The sequence below is a fragment of the Myripristis murdjan genome, chromosome 12, assembly GCF_902150065.1.
Source record: "Myripristis murdjan chromosome 12, fMyrMur1.1, whole genome shotgun sequence".
NCBI lineage: Eukaryota > Metazoa > Chordata > Actinopteri > Holocentriformes > Holocentridae > Myripristis > Myripristis murdjan.
The window spans coordinates 23,781,874-23,798,089 of record NC_043991.1 but is presented as its reverse complement, the minus strand read 5'-3'; the positions used below and the strand labels follow the sequence as shown (position 1 = coordinate 23,798,089).

General features: G+C 39.7%; 1 protein-coding gene across 1 annotated transcript in view; it reads right to left on the bottom strand.

Moving 5' to 3' along the window:
• Positions 1 to 8,967: 8,967 nt before the first annotated feature.
• The window catches only part of ccbe1 (collagen and calcium binding EGF domains 1), a 38,663-nt gene continuing 31,414 nt past the window's right edge, over positions 8,968 to 16,216 (bottom strand). The window contains exons 7-11 of the mRNA XM_030065547.1: positions 15,285 to 15,393; positions 14,996 to 15,135; positions 13,249 to 13,284; positions 10,125 to 10,160; positions 8,968 to 9,376 (exon numbers count right to left, since the gene is read on the bottom strand). Of these exons, the coding sequence (XP_029921407.1) occupies positions 9,116 to 9,376; positions 10,125 to 10,160; positions 13,249 to 13,284; positions 14,996 to 15,135; positions 15,285 to 15,393 (582 nt within the window). The 3' untranslated portion in view covers positions 8,968 to 9,115. The remainder of the gene's footprint in view (positions 9,377 to 10,124; positions 10,161 to 13,248; positions 13,285 to 14,995; positions 15,136 to 15,284; positions 15,394 to 16,216) is intronic.

Genomic DNA, 16,216 nt, shown 5'->3' with positions numbered 1-16,216 from the left:
TTTTGTTTAATTGGGATCATATTTAAACATAATGCTGTCCGGTATATGTTCTGTACTTTCTGTAGTATTGTCAAGCAAATGACAATTTTAGTGATAGAAAGGGCTATGCTGTTGTCAGTGAGGCCTGATATTCAGCCAGTAGTGGACACAGTACTCAAACCCTTTACTTAAGTGAAAGTAGCAATAGCATATTAGAAAATATATTCAAATGGTACAAATCTTACATTCAAAATTTTAGTTTTATCGGTAAGTAAAAGTAGAACTAGTCACTGCGAAGAACATTTCCTTTCAAAGAGTGAAATTATTGATGCATCTGTCAGAGGAATTTCAATGCTGGAGTTTTTCATTTTATTTTTTTATTTTTATTTATTTGCACATACCTGAGACTGCATAAATCCAGATAAAAATAATGATATTAAAAAAAAAAAGAGAGAGAGAGAGAGAGAGAGAGAGAGAGAGAGAGAGAGAGAGAGAGAGAGAGAGAACTAAGTTAACATAATAGGCCAACACAATCAAAAAATATATGGCAACAAGAAGTACACAAGATGAACAGAAAAACTAACTAACCAGTACATAACAATCCAATAAAAAGCAAAGACATGCATACAACAACAATACAAGGAAAAGAAGGGCAAACAAATAAGTATAGCTCTATCTGCTCCACATTGTGCTGGCTAATGAAATGTCAAATAATGCATCATACATTATATACAAGGTGCAGTATTACCCTCTGAAGATGCAGTGGGGTAAAAGTTTAAAGTCATGTCCAAGTAAGGTGCCAGTACCTCAAAACTGCACTTTAACGCAGTACAGGAGTGAATATACTTCATTACCTTCCACCTTTGCATATAGTGTTTGCCAATGTCCGATTGTGTCTAAGCATTTCACTTGTGTTTTATAAATCTAAAACTTCTGTGATAAACCCAAACAGAAACCTGAGCTGATTACCAGACCTTGAGTTAATTAGTAATAATTAATCAAAAGTGTAGCAACAAGCATATCAGCCATGCCAACTGCACCACTCCACAGCATCTTTTGCATCAGTTGCGCTGCTGTAATGTCCATGTCCATCTACCCATCTACCAAGCCTCAGTGATATCGGGGAGGTGAGGTGCCTGCGCAGAGCCAAAAGGATCCTAAAAGACAACACCCACCCCAGCCACAGCCTGTTCACCCTGCTGCCATCAGGCAAAAGATACAGAAGTATCCGCTGCTGTACCACCAGACTACAGAGCAGCTTCTTCCCTCACGCTGTGAGACTACTAAATGCACCATCTGCACTCCTCCATGTTTAATAATTTTAGTTTTTATACAATCAATTAATCAGTCAAGAGGGAACCACATTTTAATTTCATTATACAACCTGTTGTATAATGAACAATAAACTTCCTTGTATCCTTGTATACTTGTATGTTGTTCTGGACGGGGGTGTAAGAGTGTGTCTGAAGACCTATGGGAGACAAGGACATGGCACAATTGTATGTCACTCAATTTCTGTTTACTTTCATCAGTTTATTTTCTATTGCTCCTGGAGGTTCAGCATCACTGAGAGTCTGCAGGGGCTTTGGCTTGAACCCCAGACCAAAACACACTATTGAATGCCAATAATCTGGGGATTCTGACAATTCTGGCAAATGGCAGCAACTGAACAGCAGCATTCAAAAGTGATACAACTTGATGTTATAGTAGCTTCATACACAAAGCTTCAGTTTACTTCCTGTTCTGAAGAGCAGGGCTTTCTGCAGCATATTTCATAAATTCAATTACTAAATGTTTATTTGATTAGAGGTTCTTGACTTATAGGGTTTATGCACACACACACACACACACACACACACACACACACACACACACACACACACACACACACACACACACACACAGCCTAATTGCATGCACTGTGATGCCATGTGACTCCATATTATACATTAGCACTGTTCCCATGTATTAGCATGCATTCAGTGTAAAAGAACTGCAGAGACTAGCATGAAACAATTAAACGTACATCTGAATGTGGAGAAACTTTATTATTTTCCTCTGCCAGTGTAACAGTCTCTTGAAGACTGGAGCACTCTTGGAGTGGGCTGCATCTTCATCCTCCCCTGTCTTCAAGAGGTTTACTGAGCAGCCAGAATTAAAATCCATTCCAACTTTCATGCCAACTATGGCTGAATACTGTTTCTTGCCAAGCTGATTCTTTTCTAGCCTTTTGAATAGATATATTCTGCCCACGCAAGAATAAATGTAGAGAAATATGTCTGTTAAAAAGGCTCCTCAGGCTGACTATAAGATTAAATCTGAAAGAAAAGAAGAAACTTGAATAATTTCTTTGTGGAAACTGGGAGGCTGCAGCAGCAAATAGCAAGAAATACAGCAAAGAAAATGGACTATAAATTAGAATGTAGCAATAGCAATATTTTTATTATTAAAAAACAATGAAAAAAGAACAGTTACAATAGAATACATACACACCATGCAACACAGATTTGAAGCAAAGGTGTGCCAAGTCTTGCGTAAGTCATCACGGTAACACTTTCAAACTCCTGAAACCCAGCATTGGGTCAGAGGCTTTAGAGAGCAGAGAAAGTAGAGGCCTCGGGTCTTTGTCTGAGGAAGTCCTCATTAGAGAGTTAATTCACACTCTTTGTTAGGAAATGCAGGATTTGAATGACAATACCGATGCTAATGTATCTTTCAGAAGTGGACAATGGGAACCCGTAGGATGTTAATGGGTCACTAAGACTGTGAATGGCATAACAGATGAGTCAGCACAAATATTTGGCCAGTGAATTACACCAGAGCGGTGAGTCGATCTGAGCATTGTGTTGTATTTACTGCTTCCTTTAAGAACAGTGTTTAAGCAAAAATCAGTTTTACTCTATAGGAAATAGTTTTAATATAAAGATAGCTCTGCAACAGTAACCTTGACTGATGCTAGTTTGATTTGGTTTATTTCTCAGGCCAGTATTTCACATGATGCACTTTCCCCTCTTAATACCTCAATTATTCTAAGAAAAATGCTTCCGTTTTTTGAGTTTATGGCATTGTAAGATGATAGCCAGCTTGATCAGTTGAAACAAATGTTATCTGTGCTGTTCATGGGGAGCCTTGCCTGTGGAGGGTCACAGAAACTTTGCATTACCCATGTCACATTTGGAGCAAAGGGAGAGTGAATTGTCCCCTCCTGGTGTGATGCCACGGCTTAGCTAAATGAAGTCTGTTGCCTTGTGCTGGTCATTCATACCCCAGAGGGACCACACAAACCATTATTGTGCTAACAAAATGTCAGCTGAGATGACAGCATGCTGAGAAAATGTCCTGTGCAACCTGCTGTGCTGTAAAGCTTACTATCATGTTGCAAAATCTGTAACCGGCTTCATGTGAATTCTGCAAACGAAGCAGCTGCACCCCTGCAAAGACACACTTTCCCATATTTAAGGCAAGAGTTGGAGTTGAATTCATGATCATTGGAAACTTGATAATCTTCAAAGGATTTCATAATTACGCTGCACCAAGCATTAAGTCTTTCTAACCGATAGACCGGCCTCACTGTTGTATTATTTGTTGGCTCAGTTCTGCGCACACCAGGCTACATACTCCCTCTTAACAATGCAAGAGGACTAAACCTTTATTTCGGGTTGGTTCAACACGGTCCAGTGTGGTCCAGGGAAGAGAGGGCACTTATTGTCTTTAAGGACTTTGCCACATTCATTTGAGGAGCAGCCCTTTCTCATTATTAACAGACACACTAAACGATGGGACCCCAAACAATACAGAACAGATCCCTTTATGCGCAGAAGTGCTCAACATTTCAGCAATCAGTGTGCGCCCTCCACCGCTCCCCCCTTCTTTTCAGATACCTGCACATAAGTGAAAGATGTGGAGGACACAAAAGATATCCTCAACTTTCCTTTTCTCCCATTCTGTGAAACAGGCCCTTTTTAAAGCCTTTATTTGTGCAAAGCCTCTCATTAACTCTGCTCATGCTGCCTCCCTCAGCTTGCCATTGCTTAAGTACTGGGTGTTGTAAAAAAAGCTACCAATTAGTCCCTCATCAGCTCCAATTAGGGGAGACAAAGCCTGAGTAAAGATAACTCAATGAGAGGGAGAGGTGGAGGGGTAAGGGCTGTCGATGTGTGTGCGTGTGCGTGTATGTGTGGATGTCTGTGTGTATGTGTTTGTGTTCATGTGTGTGATGGAGACTGGGCCGGCACAACATAGTGTAATCATTTAAGAACTTCTGGCCATTCAGTATGACTCTCTGCAGCGCAGGTCCATTCACCGTCCGAGGCTCCTCAGCAGACCCTTTTCTCAGGGCCAAGTGTTGTTGTGCTGGGAAGACAGGCCCCCCAGGAGTCCCAGAAAGAGAACCATTCAATCCTCTCTACCTGTTTGCAGCGTATAAAGCACTCAGGGCCAGGCCGATCTCTCATTATTGTCTCCTTCAGCCTCAATACTTCCTTAAACTTAGGCCTCAACAAGAGCAAGCCTTCAGCGGTCTTTTCAGAGGGGGGAAATAGGGGATGTATGCTGAGGGGGTGCCTTTCGCCTCATTAGAATTGAATTTGCTCTGTCTTTTAATTACGGTGGAGGGCAACAATGTATTTTTTTTTCCATCATAATCTTCAATGAATGGAGGATTTTTGGGGCAGTTAATTTGCTGCCTGCACTAATGCATTAATTAATGAATTGGGTAACACTAATTTCCTCTATGCTGCCTCTCTCTGTTTGTTTCCTCCCTCTGTTTCCAACAGATCTGGGCAGCCACTACTAATAAAATTACCTCATTAATGCCATTATTCCAGCACAGTAACTCATTCTTTTATTTGCTACTAAGCATTTGCTTTGGAAGGGGGCTGGGGTGTGTGTGAAGGTTCCCATTCAGTTTTGCATCTTTTTGTGGGCAGTTCTAAATAATGAGGGGGACAGGCAGGGAGATATAATTAGGAACAAGGGGGTACTTCAGCAAATATTTGAAATCTTTTAAGGCTTGCCCTTGTATGCTGGTGATTAATTACTTCCAGAAGGGATTTTGGAGAAACAGATTGCCAAATGTTTCTTGTCTTTCCCTGGACGGGATGCCCCAAGCTTGTTAAAGAGATGTGCACAGGCCTTTTATTTCGGTCCCTCTTTAATCATATGCAAATTACGACATGTACTGGTCAGTGAAAATGGGCTCATAATGAAACAAACGCGCAACATGTAAACAATGATGTAGTGTTTAATGAAGCTGGCATGTGACTGTGTGTAGAGTTTGTTGGCTGTGTTGGGAAAAAAGGAAACCCATGAGCTTGTTGTTGTTGTTGTTGTTGCTGCTGTTGTTGTTCTTGCTGATGACTGTTGCCGAGGACAATGCTGATGATGATGATGACTATGATGATTTCCTTTAATTTAGTTTAATTTGCAAAAGAGATAATGTACATTATTTTTATTTGTACAGGTGATTTTTCGGACATGTAAAATAACAAAACAAAACAAAGCAAAAAACAAGATGATTGTCTCCAAGAACAAAATCAAATGTAACAAGGATTTTGTCAAAGTCAAGAACACACTTTTGAATTCACATGATCACTAATGTTGCTCCCAAATATGTCGATGGGTTCAGGATTCATGAATTTGAGAGGAGGATTAAGTCCTTGCTATCATAAAGTAAAGCTTTAGACAGGCAAATTCTGCCATTATAATAATATCAATGTTTATCATGAAGTGTCCATCATTCTTCACACAACTTGTAATTAGATTGGAAGACAAGCTCGGGCAAACAGCTCCACCGAGCTTTATTCATGACAAATAAATGACATCTTTTCATTGCTGTCATGCAAAACAACTCAGCTACGCTTAAAAAGTTACATGAAACTTCATTGAGCAGTGCCTCATGCATCACTATACACAGAGAGGAAATGTGGATATGATTTGGAGATGACTGCCACCTTGTGGAAATAGAGAAGAACTGAATATCTGTGTGGCTGCAGCCGGTTTAACATTAATTTCTGTGCTCTTTGAGCCTTTGATCACCTCTCTCTCTCTCTCTCTCTCTCTCTCTCTCTCTCTCTCTCTCTCTCTCTCTCCCTCCCTCTCTCTTAGTAATGATGATGATGATGATGATATTAATCCAGATAATTTCATTTTGATTTCTGACATTTCATTAATTGCAATTAGTAAAAGTAGTAGTTAAAAATAGTTACATACTTTTGGCAATAGTTATAATAATAAAGTAATAAAAGATATAAAAATGACAAAACAAAATAAAATAAAAACTACAAACAAACAAACAATTTAATTAGTTAAACCTGATTGACCCAGACTGGTATCTCTAAGGCTCCAGCAGCTGTGGATGAAACACAGAACAAAAAAGAAGAAACAAAAAAACAAACAACAACAACAACAACAACAACAACAACAACAAAACCATCATAGAAGACCAGAAAATATGGAGCTACATCAATTCTGAGTGGGAGCAACATACTCCATCATTTTTATTCTTTTATTTAACCTTTATTACTTTTTTCCAGTTGTGAGATTATAAATGATCATAACTTTTAAGAAAGATGGATGTAAAAATTACAATTATGCACTAATCCAAAGACCTTTACAGACATGGCTAATTCTAATTAAATATAACACTGAATGTGTTAACTAATCATTCTCCCAGAGGTCTACTAAATTAAATCCTCTGAATAAAACCATCCAACAAAGAAAAAACATGTTTGGAAAAGTACGTTGAATAATTAGTTTTGACAACTGACAAATTGTATGTGAAAGTGAGTTTATTTTGTTTGCATGTTGGAAAGATAAGTTTTATAACAGAGGATGGGCTGAAACTTGATAGTGAAAGTTATCTAATTAAGGGGCCCGCAGTGTAAGAGCAGTGTGCGGTTTCAGGACAGCTGTGATGACAGCTGTGATGAGTTCTGCCATGGCTGCTGACGAAACAAACACAACATGACCGACTTGGATCTTCACATGATGTTCAAGGATGAGGGGCTTTGGACAGGGCACTGTCCTCAAAAGTCAACACAGAGAAAATGACATCACCTTGTTTTGGTCGAGCTATCAAGATAACATCTGCTCCTCATGCTACGTTAAAACAAAGTGAGGCAAATATATGTTATGAGTAAGAGAGAGATAAAGTTATGGGAGAAGGCTAGGAACAGAGTATATTTTTAATTGTGTTGTCAGGCAAACTTTTTTTTTCAGGAGTGAATAAAAGACTGCATTGTTTAGTTCTTAATGCTAAAAAATACACATTTGCAGATGGCCCAGTGGTTATGAAATTGATCGGGTTAATAAACAACCATGTTTACCTTCAAATAAATAAATAAATAAAATAATTTCTTTTTTCTGTGATTGCATGGCGTTAGAATGTGCAGCTCAATAATCATCTCTCGGTATGGCGGAGCTTGAATTTTTTTATGGTGTCAAGAATTTGGCTTTTGTCAGATGCAGATGATCCTGACATTGAGATGACATTGTTATGAACTGCTTTTTAAGTCTTAAACCTTGGAGAACCAGTTCAAAATTATTTTTACTTATGTTCAGTATTTACACCCAGCAAGGCCAATAATGAGTCTTGTTTTCCTGACATGGAGATGATTCAGCCTTATTTTACATGGTATTCATTATTGTGAATATCTACTGGTGCCTCAGCTATAAAGCCCCTCCGTGTTTTTCACAGTGGCTTGGTTATTTTCTTATTATCTTTTTTAATTATGTTTTTTTCCCCAGTTGATTTTTATTTTATGATTCTGAGTATTAAACACTGCAATATTTTTACTATTTCAAAGTCTAGACTGAAGATAAATATGATCAGGAATTTGTAGTTAGGAGCCCTGAAATTATTATAGCAGACTGATTAACGTTTGTTTTGTTTTGTTCTTTTTTTCTTTCTTTCTTTTTTTTTTTTTTTAATCTTTTGGCACTTTATAACTTTATCACAGATTCAGTACAATGGAAATCAAATTTGTCAGTCTCATGGTAGAGTTCAACAAAGAGCCTGTTAATATAAAGTTAATCTAAAGATTAGAGTTGGCGTTACTGAGGAAATCTACTATCCTTTGTAAACGTCTCCCTCTGGTGGCCAAAAGAGTAAAAGCACTTTAATAATGTCACCCGTCACCAGATGTGAATAAACATTGGTAAGCCATGGACGGCACAGGAATGGAGGAAAGATTAGACTCACTGTGTCCTACAACCTACTTCTCTCCTTGTCGTCAACATTCACACAGTTAAATGGACAAGGGATGTGGCCTGTGTGTGTGTGTATGTGCAGGTGTGTGTGTAAGGTGAATTGATAATCCTTGGCTTGTGCTCTCTCTCTCTCTCTCTCTCTCTCTCTCTCTCTCTCTCTAGTTGTGTCATTTAAAATTTTTCCTAATTTTCACCGGTGGCTCATTTTCTAACACAAAAAGCTGTAATGTTGTATTGTATAATGTTGTCCCTCCTATCTTTGCATTTCACGGCAAGGACCTCCTGGCTGAATTAAAGCAAGTTCACTGTATCTTTAAGAAAGATCTCCCTCTTTCCCTCTTGTTATGATCATGTCTCACTTATTTAACAGACATGGTAACAAACACTGTTGGTGCCTGGTGTGATAATGAGGTGAAACTAAAAGAGTTAGGGACGCAAAACAAGTTGGATACACTCCTTTCATCCCTCTGGTGAATTTAAGAATGCTTATGTCAACACATTTATCATAGACGCACTGGGTAGACCAAACTACTCAGTTTCCTTCAGTGTTTGAGTGAGAGGAATATCCAATGCTGGTGCAACAAGTCATGGGGTAACAACTGCTTCCACATGAGGAGACTTGTTGGATGTGTGAGGGAAAGAGCTGGAGCTGCCAGAAAACAAATTGAAAATGTGCACCAACACATCTGATTCTCTTTATTATGTAAAAAAAAAATAAAAAAAATCACGCAATCTTGCATATAATACAAAAATAAACATCTGTGATCAAAAGACGTACATTCGGTGAAGGCATTCAGTACATTCTGTTTCATAAGCAATTAAATAAAAAAGAAACACACATACACACACACACACACACACACTCACACTTCAATATTTACACCTGCCATAAACAAGTATTGAAATATAGGCTTCTCGGCTTGTCCAGTCAAAGTCGTCTGTCTCGCGCTGGTTTCCTCTTCCTGTTCCTCTTGGATCCTCCACCAGCCCTCGGTTTTTGATCCTTGTAATCCTCTCCTGAGCCCATGTCCAGAGTGTCCTGGTTGTCCCTCCAGCTGTCTGGGACTGAAGGAAGGTCCTCCACCGGTGAATTCATTGGTCGACCGTACACCTTGCTCTGCAGATCAGCGATGTCGTTACGGATGTCTGCCATCAGCAGGAGCAGGAAATCAAAGGAGCCTGGTGGGCCCTTGGTGGAAAGTACAGCAAAGTGAAATGATTAAGCACATATATTGTATAGGAAATATACTGAAATGTTATTGTCCTTTTCAGATAAGCAACGCAAACAGTTCTTATGTTCCGCAGAGGATGAAGAGGACCAAGAAAAAGGCGACTGCTGGAATTTCCTCCTCACCTCCATCTTTAGTCAGTGGTCACTTTATCTCATCTGTCTCAAGCTTTCTGACTGAATCAAATGGGGGAAGTGATTTGTTCACTGACCCCTGTCTTTTACAGTTCACCACACAAAATATGAACCTGTCCTTCTTACTTCTTATGTGTAGGCATTTGTGTGTGTGTGTGTCTGCAGTGTCATGGTGGTGATTCAAAACATCCAGGATACAAGTAACATAAAATGCTTGGAACCCCCTCACATTCTCCACTAAAATATTTCTCTCAAAGCAGGTGGACATGAAAAACAGAGGTGATTATTGCGGCAGGGGGCCTGCTGATCAATGGGCTGCTTGGGACTGGCTACTGAGAACGCTTGTTCTTATTGCAAGTTATGGGAAATTTAGAGCCTGTAGGAGAGCTTTCTTTACATTGAATACTGTTTTTTTTTTTTTTTAAAGTCGGGACAATATCATTCACTGCACTGCTTTACATTTTGAAATGGTTCACAATGTGCATGGTTTTGTCTGATGTAGTATGTGTGCTGTTTTGGACGATGGTAACAAGTTACGATTGTGTGGAATCTGTATGGATAGCTGAAGACTTACTGGTGGTCCAGAAGGCCCAGGAGCTCCTCTCTCCCCCTTGAGAAACAAAACAAATATTTAGCTAAGATGAATTACGCTGGAAAAAAAAAAGCTTGAGAAGAATTCATCATGTTCTGGTCAGGGAACATTATGAATTCTTCAAAGAACTAGAAAGGATAGAAAAAAATTGGGTTGCAGTTGAGAGTGAAAATGAATGCCTGGTGCATTAAAAATGTAGTCAATTGAATAAATAAGCCCATATTTTCAATAATTATTGCATTAGTCAGTCAAACTGTGTTCTGTATATGCCATGGCTAAAAAGTCTGTGTCGTTCATACACACATGTAGCCAGACGTGGGGGTATCATGGTAGCCTGTTGACCTAAGGTAGCTCACACACATTGACCTAACTACTGTGGTTGTTGGCCAGGCTCAGGGTCACACTGGGGCTGTGAGTGTTTTGGCAGATGGTTTGGATTTGTAACTCGGAGAGACTGATTACTATCACCCTCAAATATATCCACACAAACATCCCAGCTGTACAGAGAGGATAGCAAGGTACTGTGTCATAAAAAGCAGAAGTACCTAAGTTGTTCCATACGTGAGCCATAAGCTAAGCAAACACAGTGTTAAGGGGATATACAAGATCCACTCCTGTTGATCTATTGCAGAATCCCTCTAACTTTCATATATCATACCTCCTATGGTAGTTTTGACACAAGTTTTGACAAAAGGTGTAGCATCCATTCATCACTATTGATCAAAATGATAATAATTGAGGCAATAACTAACCACAGATTGCAAGACATACCCTCTAAGAAGAGCTTTTATGATTTCATTTTACTTTCGTTTCAAACTGTATTACTATTTCAGTTTAATTTCAGTTGGTTTTTCAGAGAATACTTCCTATTTGTTCAGTTTTTGTTTAGTTTTAATTATTAATATTTCCAACAGGGTATATTCATATTCACCAATAATTCATATTCTTCATGCACACAAAGGCTTACCAATAAGCCAAAACGATAAGCAGAATGGAACAGAGGACAGGCTGGCATGGCATTTTATCATCAAACCATATGGGCATTATTTTAACATTATTATAGATAATGATATTGTAAAATGAGTTATGTGAGCCTAGTCACGCTGCAGAGAAACCACATTTCAGTGAATTATATATACAGTCTTATTTTTTAAGTGATTTCCCAAAGCTGATTACCATAAGTACAGCTGGAACAAATTTATTTGTTTACTCTGGCTCTCCTTAGGTATTTTGTCTGATTTTTAAGATGGCTGCTATCATTGCTAATACTATCTTCATCAGTTGTTCTGCAGCAACACCTTTTTTTTTCTCATTTTATGTTGTCAACCATCAAACCTCTGCAACAAAATCCCCACTCAATTATTCCCAGTGCGGTGTCAGATGCTGTCGGTGCAACAGTGTTAGAGGAGGGAGATGCTAAGCTTGGATTGGTGGATTGTTATTTTCGTCACTATTGAGTTATCTGGTAAACTGAGAGCTTCCCTTCATAAATCAACTCTTTCAGTATCACCACAGCCTGATACAACAACTGTAGCCATTGCACCCACTGGTGGTCAATCTCATGGTCTCTTTTACCCTTATTCATGAATCCGATACCTGAACACATCCATTTAGAGTTGCTGCTCACTCCCCACTGAATGGGACTGACCACCATTCAAGGAGAGAGCTCCGGTGTCACATTTTGAGGCAGTGACCTTTATCTTGATCGTATCAAACTGAGCACTAAACTGCTGCAATGCTCCTTAGAGATGTAAAATGAGGCCAAGAGGGCAACATCATCAGCAAACAGTGATGCCACCCTAATTTACTGAACTGGATCCTCACCAGACCTTAGCCCTTTATTTCCTAGGTCCTAATAGGAGAGATCCAACAGGAACAAGTTAACGAGAAAAAATCGAAAGCTTTCATTCTGAGTATATAAGAGTTAACACACAGTACCTCCCACTGGGTTTGTCAGGGAATGTCAAATCCCTTTTCCAACTCCACAAAACATATGTAGACACGATTTACAAACTATAAAATATTTTCCACACCTTGGCACTTGCTCCCCAGACAGGTATAGAAATATTGGGACCACATCCTCTACCAGTGCAAACACACTATTCCTATAATCCATGCAATAACCACAACACCCCAAAGATACACAGAGACCTCACCACTGATCTCCACTAGATGGTTCATGAGTCGCTGCCATGACAGGCATTTTCCAGCCCCTTCCGTTTTGAAATGTGTCCATTCTAACTCCGGGTACAGGATAATCCTCTTTGGAGGTAGGAATTGAAATCGTGTCAAACAGAGTGATCCACCAGGTGTTTCCAGCACAACCTCACTACATGTTTTGGTTCATCGGATCCGTCAAGCAGCCCCGCTGACTGAACTAAGAACCAAATGGGAATATGCTGACAGGCCAACTCCTTTCTTCAGCTATGTGTCTACAACTTGTGACCACAGGTCTGATGAAACAACTACAAAGTCATATATTAAACTTAGATCAAAGATGCTGCTCTGCCAACTAAACTCGTTTGAGTCCTTGTTTGAACGTAGTGTTTGTTATCCATGGCTAGTGCAGAAGATTAAAAAAAAAAAAAAATCTGCATGTGTTCAATTTGGGAGGCCTGTCATCATCATCATGCCTCTTCAGGTTTTCCTGTGGTTGCCAATGTGACCATTAAAGTCTTCCAGCAAAACTATAAAGTTAGCAAGTTGATCAACTGATATCTCAAAGAGGATCAAACACTCTACATTGATGTTAAGCACATGTGACTTGGAATCACTTTGAGGTGACATTTTCATCCACTGCAACAAACTCCAACTGTGCAGCCGCCAGATGGGGACTCATGAGTATCCCCACATCTGCCTGATTTCTTTTACAATGAACAGCTCCTGTTCAAGGAATTTGGTTCCAAAGCTGACAATGATTGTGGAGGTGAGCCCAACTTTACCTAACTGGTGCGACTTTAACCTTAAACCAAGGCACCAGCTTCTGCTTCTTTCCTCTCACAGAGATTATGGTCCATGTTCCAAGATCTAGTTTTTGTTATTTAAATAAATAAGTAGCTAGCTCATGAATACATGATTAAAATTTGTGTAATGGATCTGATGTTACCTTCATGCCATCTTTTCCTGGAGCTCCTGGAGGCCCCTGTTAAGGTGAAAAACATACATGTGATTACATTTTATTTCATACCTGTGTATGCATTGATTTAACCATATTTGCATTTTGCCCCCAGGTTTGCATGGGCTTCCCAGAGATGTACAAGCTAGGCGAACTGGAGACACTAATGTGATTGTTTGTCCTGTGATGGACTGACAACTCGTCCAGGGGTGGCATTCTGCCAAATGCATTATCATATAGGTTCCAACCTTCACAACACCATGCAACCCAGAATATAAACAATCAGGCAATGACAACAATGTTTAATATTTTAATGGGATAACTAATTTCTTTAATTTATTTTCAAAGAGACAAATGTAATACTGATAGCCTGACTGTGCTCCACCATTAGAGGTTATACAAACTTTGGGCTTGTGTCCAGTCCATTTTCAAGTGACATCAGCTCAGTGAGCCCCTTGATCTCTTTCCTAAGATCATCACCAAAGTGTGTGGACGTCATATTGAGAGTTGGACCAATACTCAGACCAATACCAAGGCTCTGACTCATACACTATCCCACATTAATTATCTTTGCAACCCTGACATGCAGTTAAACACCTGTGACCTGATGACCAATCCTCAGCTCTGTGCTCACTGTCTAATCATGATCCACAGCCAGAGGGACAACTCCCTTTAAGTCAGACTCCACCAGCATGTGCACTAATACGATGCATCGACAGGCTTTTGAGACACATCCAAATGGTAACAAACACATGCACATGTGTCCTCAAATACACAAGCACACTTGTACATACATTAATACACGTGCATGGACACATGTACACAAGCGCACACACACACATGCAAGCTACAGCTTACTTTTCTACTATAAAAACAATGCTCCGGAGGTCATCGTCTGGACTGTTGTAGCATGAGATGACAAATTGTCTAGGTGTTGATAGTCTGATGTTTCAATAACTAAACCACATAAATACTAGAGCTTCAAAAACCAAACCTGCTACACACAAATATGTCTCACTCCCCACATCACAGCCTGAATTCAGATCTCATACATTAAACATGGCAGGTTCACACTCAAGCAGTCAAGACTTAGGCGATACACGTGTCTCTCACAATATACCAGGCCAAAGAAAACAGCTATAGCTGTAAATGGATTCAGTCTTCTCTCCTGTTTTTATCATTAACATGTGTCATCTTGTGTAATTTCTTTCCTTTTTAACAACCTTGGCAGAGGTGGGAGTTTAAGTGGAAGGATTGGTGTGGATGGAAGGTGATGCATGGAGGGGGTTCCATGGTTATTAATGTGTTTTTGAAGTTTTTAAATGCACTGTAGGGGGGAAACATGGCTGCTTCCAACTAAGGCTCTCTTCATAAGGATAAAAAAACACCCTTGTCCTGGGACTGATTCAACAACAAAGAAAGACAACAAGACGGTGTGCTGTGTCCTGGGATGACCCAGAGAGACCATTAACCACAGGGGAGGTCACAATCACACACACACACACACACACACACACACACAAATGCACACGCATTAATTTTTGCTGACTCAGGAGCCTATGCTGTGAAATGTGATAAATAAGAGAAATGAAATGCTATATGAAAATGCTGAGTAAAGGTATCTCTCTGTATTATCTGGAATGAACATTAAATGGATGGAGTTTCTCCTGTGTGAAGGCAGATTGGATTAAAACATTATTGTTTATAACAGCTGTGAGGAAAGGGGATATCGACTGACCACGGGTCCTCGACGACCCTGTTTGATGTGGGACAGATCTGGTGTGGGTCCAATGGGTCCCATTAAGCCCCTGGGTCCAGGGGGGCCAGGGGGGCCCAACAGCCCTGTGTGTCCTGGAGGGCCCTCTGGTCCTGGGTCACCTAATTATTCAATAAGACTGACATCAGTGGTTGAAAGACAACTGGATAAGGTCTACAATAAGTAATCAAATCAAAAAGAAGTAACATAGATTTATAACCTTACTGAAATGTTGAAATGTTTTTATTGTATTTAGCTTCATGCGCCTTACCCGGAGGACCAGGGAGGCCAGGAGGCCCTGGTAAGAAAGAATGTGATGTGAGGACTTTTTCACTAGTCATCTGCTCTTGGACCTCAGCGTTGTTTGGAAGAATGGCCATCTTAAACGAGAATGGATGAAAAATAATGAATTAGCAACAGCATGAATGACTACAGATACAGATCAAAGGCAAAGCAAATACGAACAAATGAATGATGTGCCAAATGTATAGCCAAGATTAATAATCTCTTATGTAATGGTACCACATTTTCTCTGTTTTGAAGTCATATCCAAAGCAAAAGCTAACTGCACACATTTTGTCGTTTGGCAGTTAGTCTAATAGCACCTTTACAAACTGCTGAACATGCAATGATTTCTAAATTTCTGTATTGTCATACAGGTCTGGAAAATTACACGCTCAAGGGCCAACTTCAAGTAAAATTATATTGAAACTATGAGCCCTGCCACAGATGAAAGCTGATCTTTCATCTGCAGTAGGCTCGAAGCTGTAACCCAGACAGATGGAGGACCAGGCAACCCCTCTGCATTATTCAGCATGACCGGACGGCTCCTGCTCTGTATACTAAGTGGCATCATTGGGAAAAAACTATCTTTGATCTCCGTATAACATCATCTGGATCTGGCAGTCCCCAAGAGTAACACTTGAAAGACCTCACTATTTTGGAAGGATCTACAAATCAGAATTCATTCACCTGGACATTCTGGCATGTGCTCACAAGAATGCACACACACACAAACACACACACACACAAACACACATGCACACAGAGACACATGCCCAAATCATTCTCATGCACATACAATTTTCTAATAATATGATCCTAGGACAATGTAGAGCATATAGTAAATGTGTATCACTGTTTTCTTAATGCGCTGACATTAAGAAAAAAAAGAGGTGCATATAGTTCCAGAAACACCTAGAC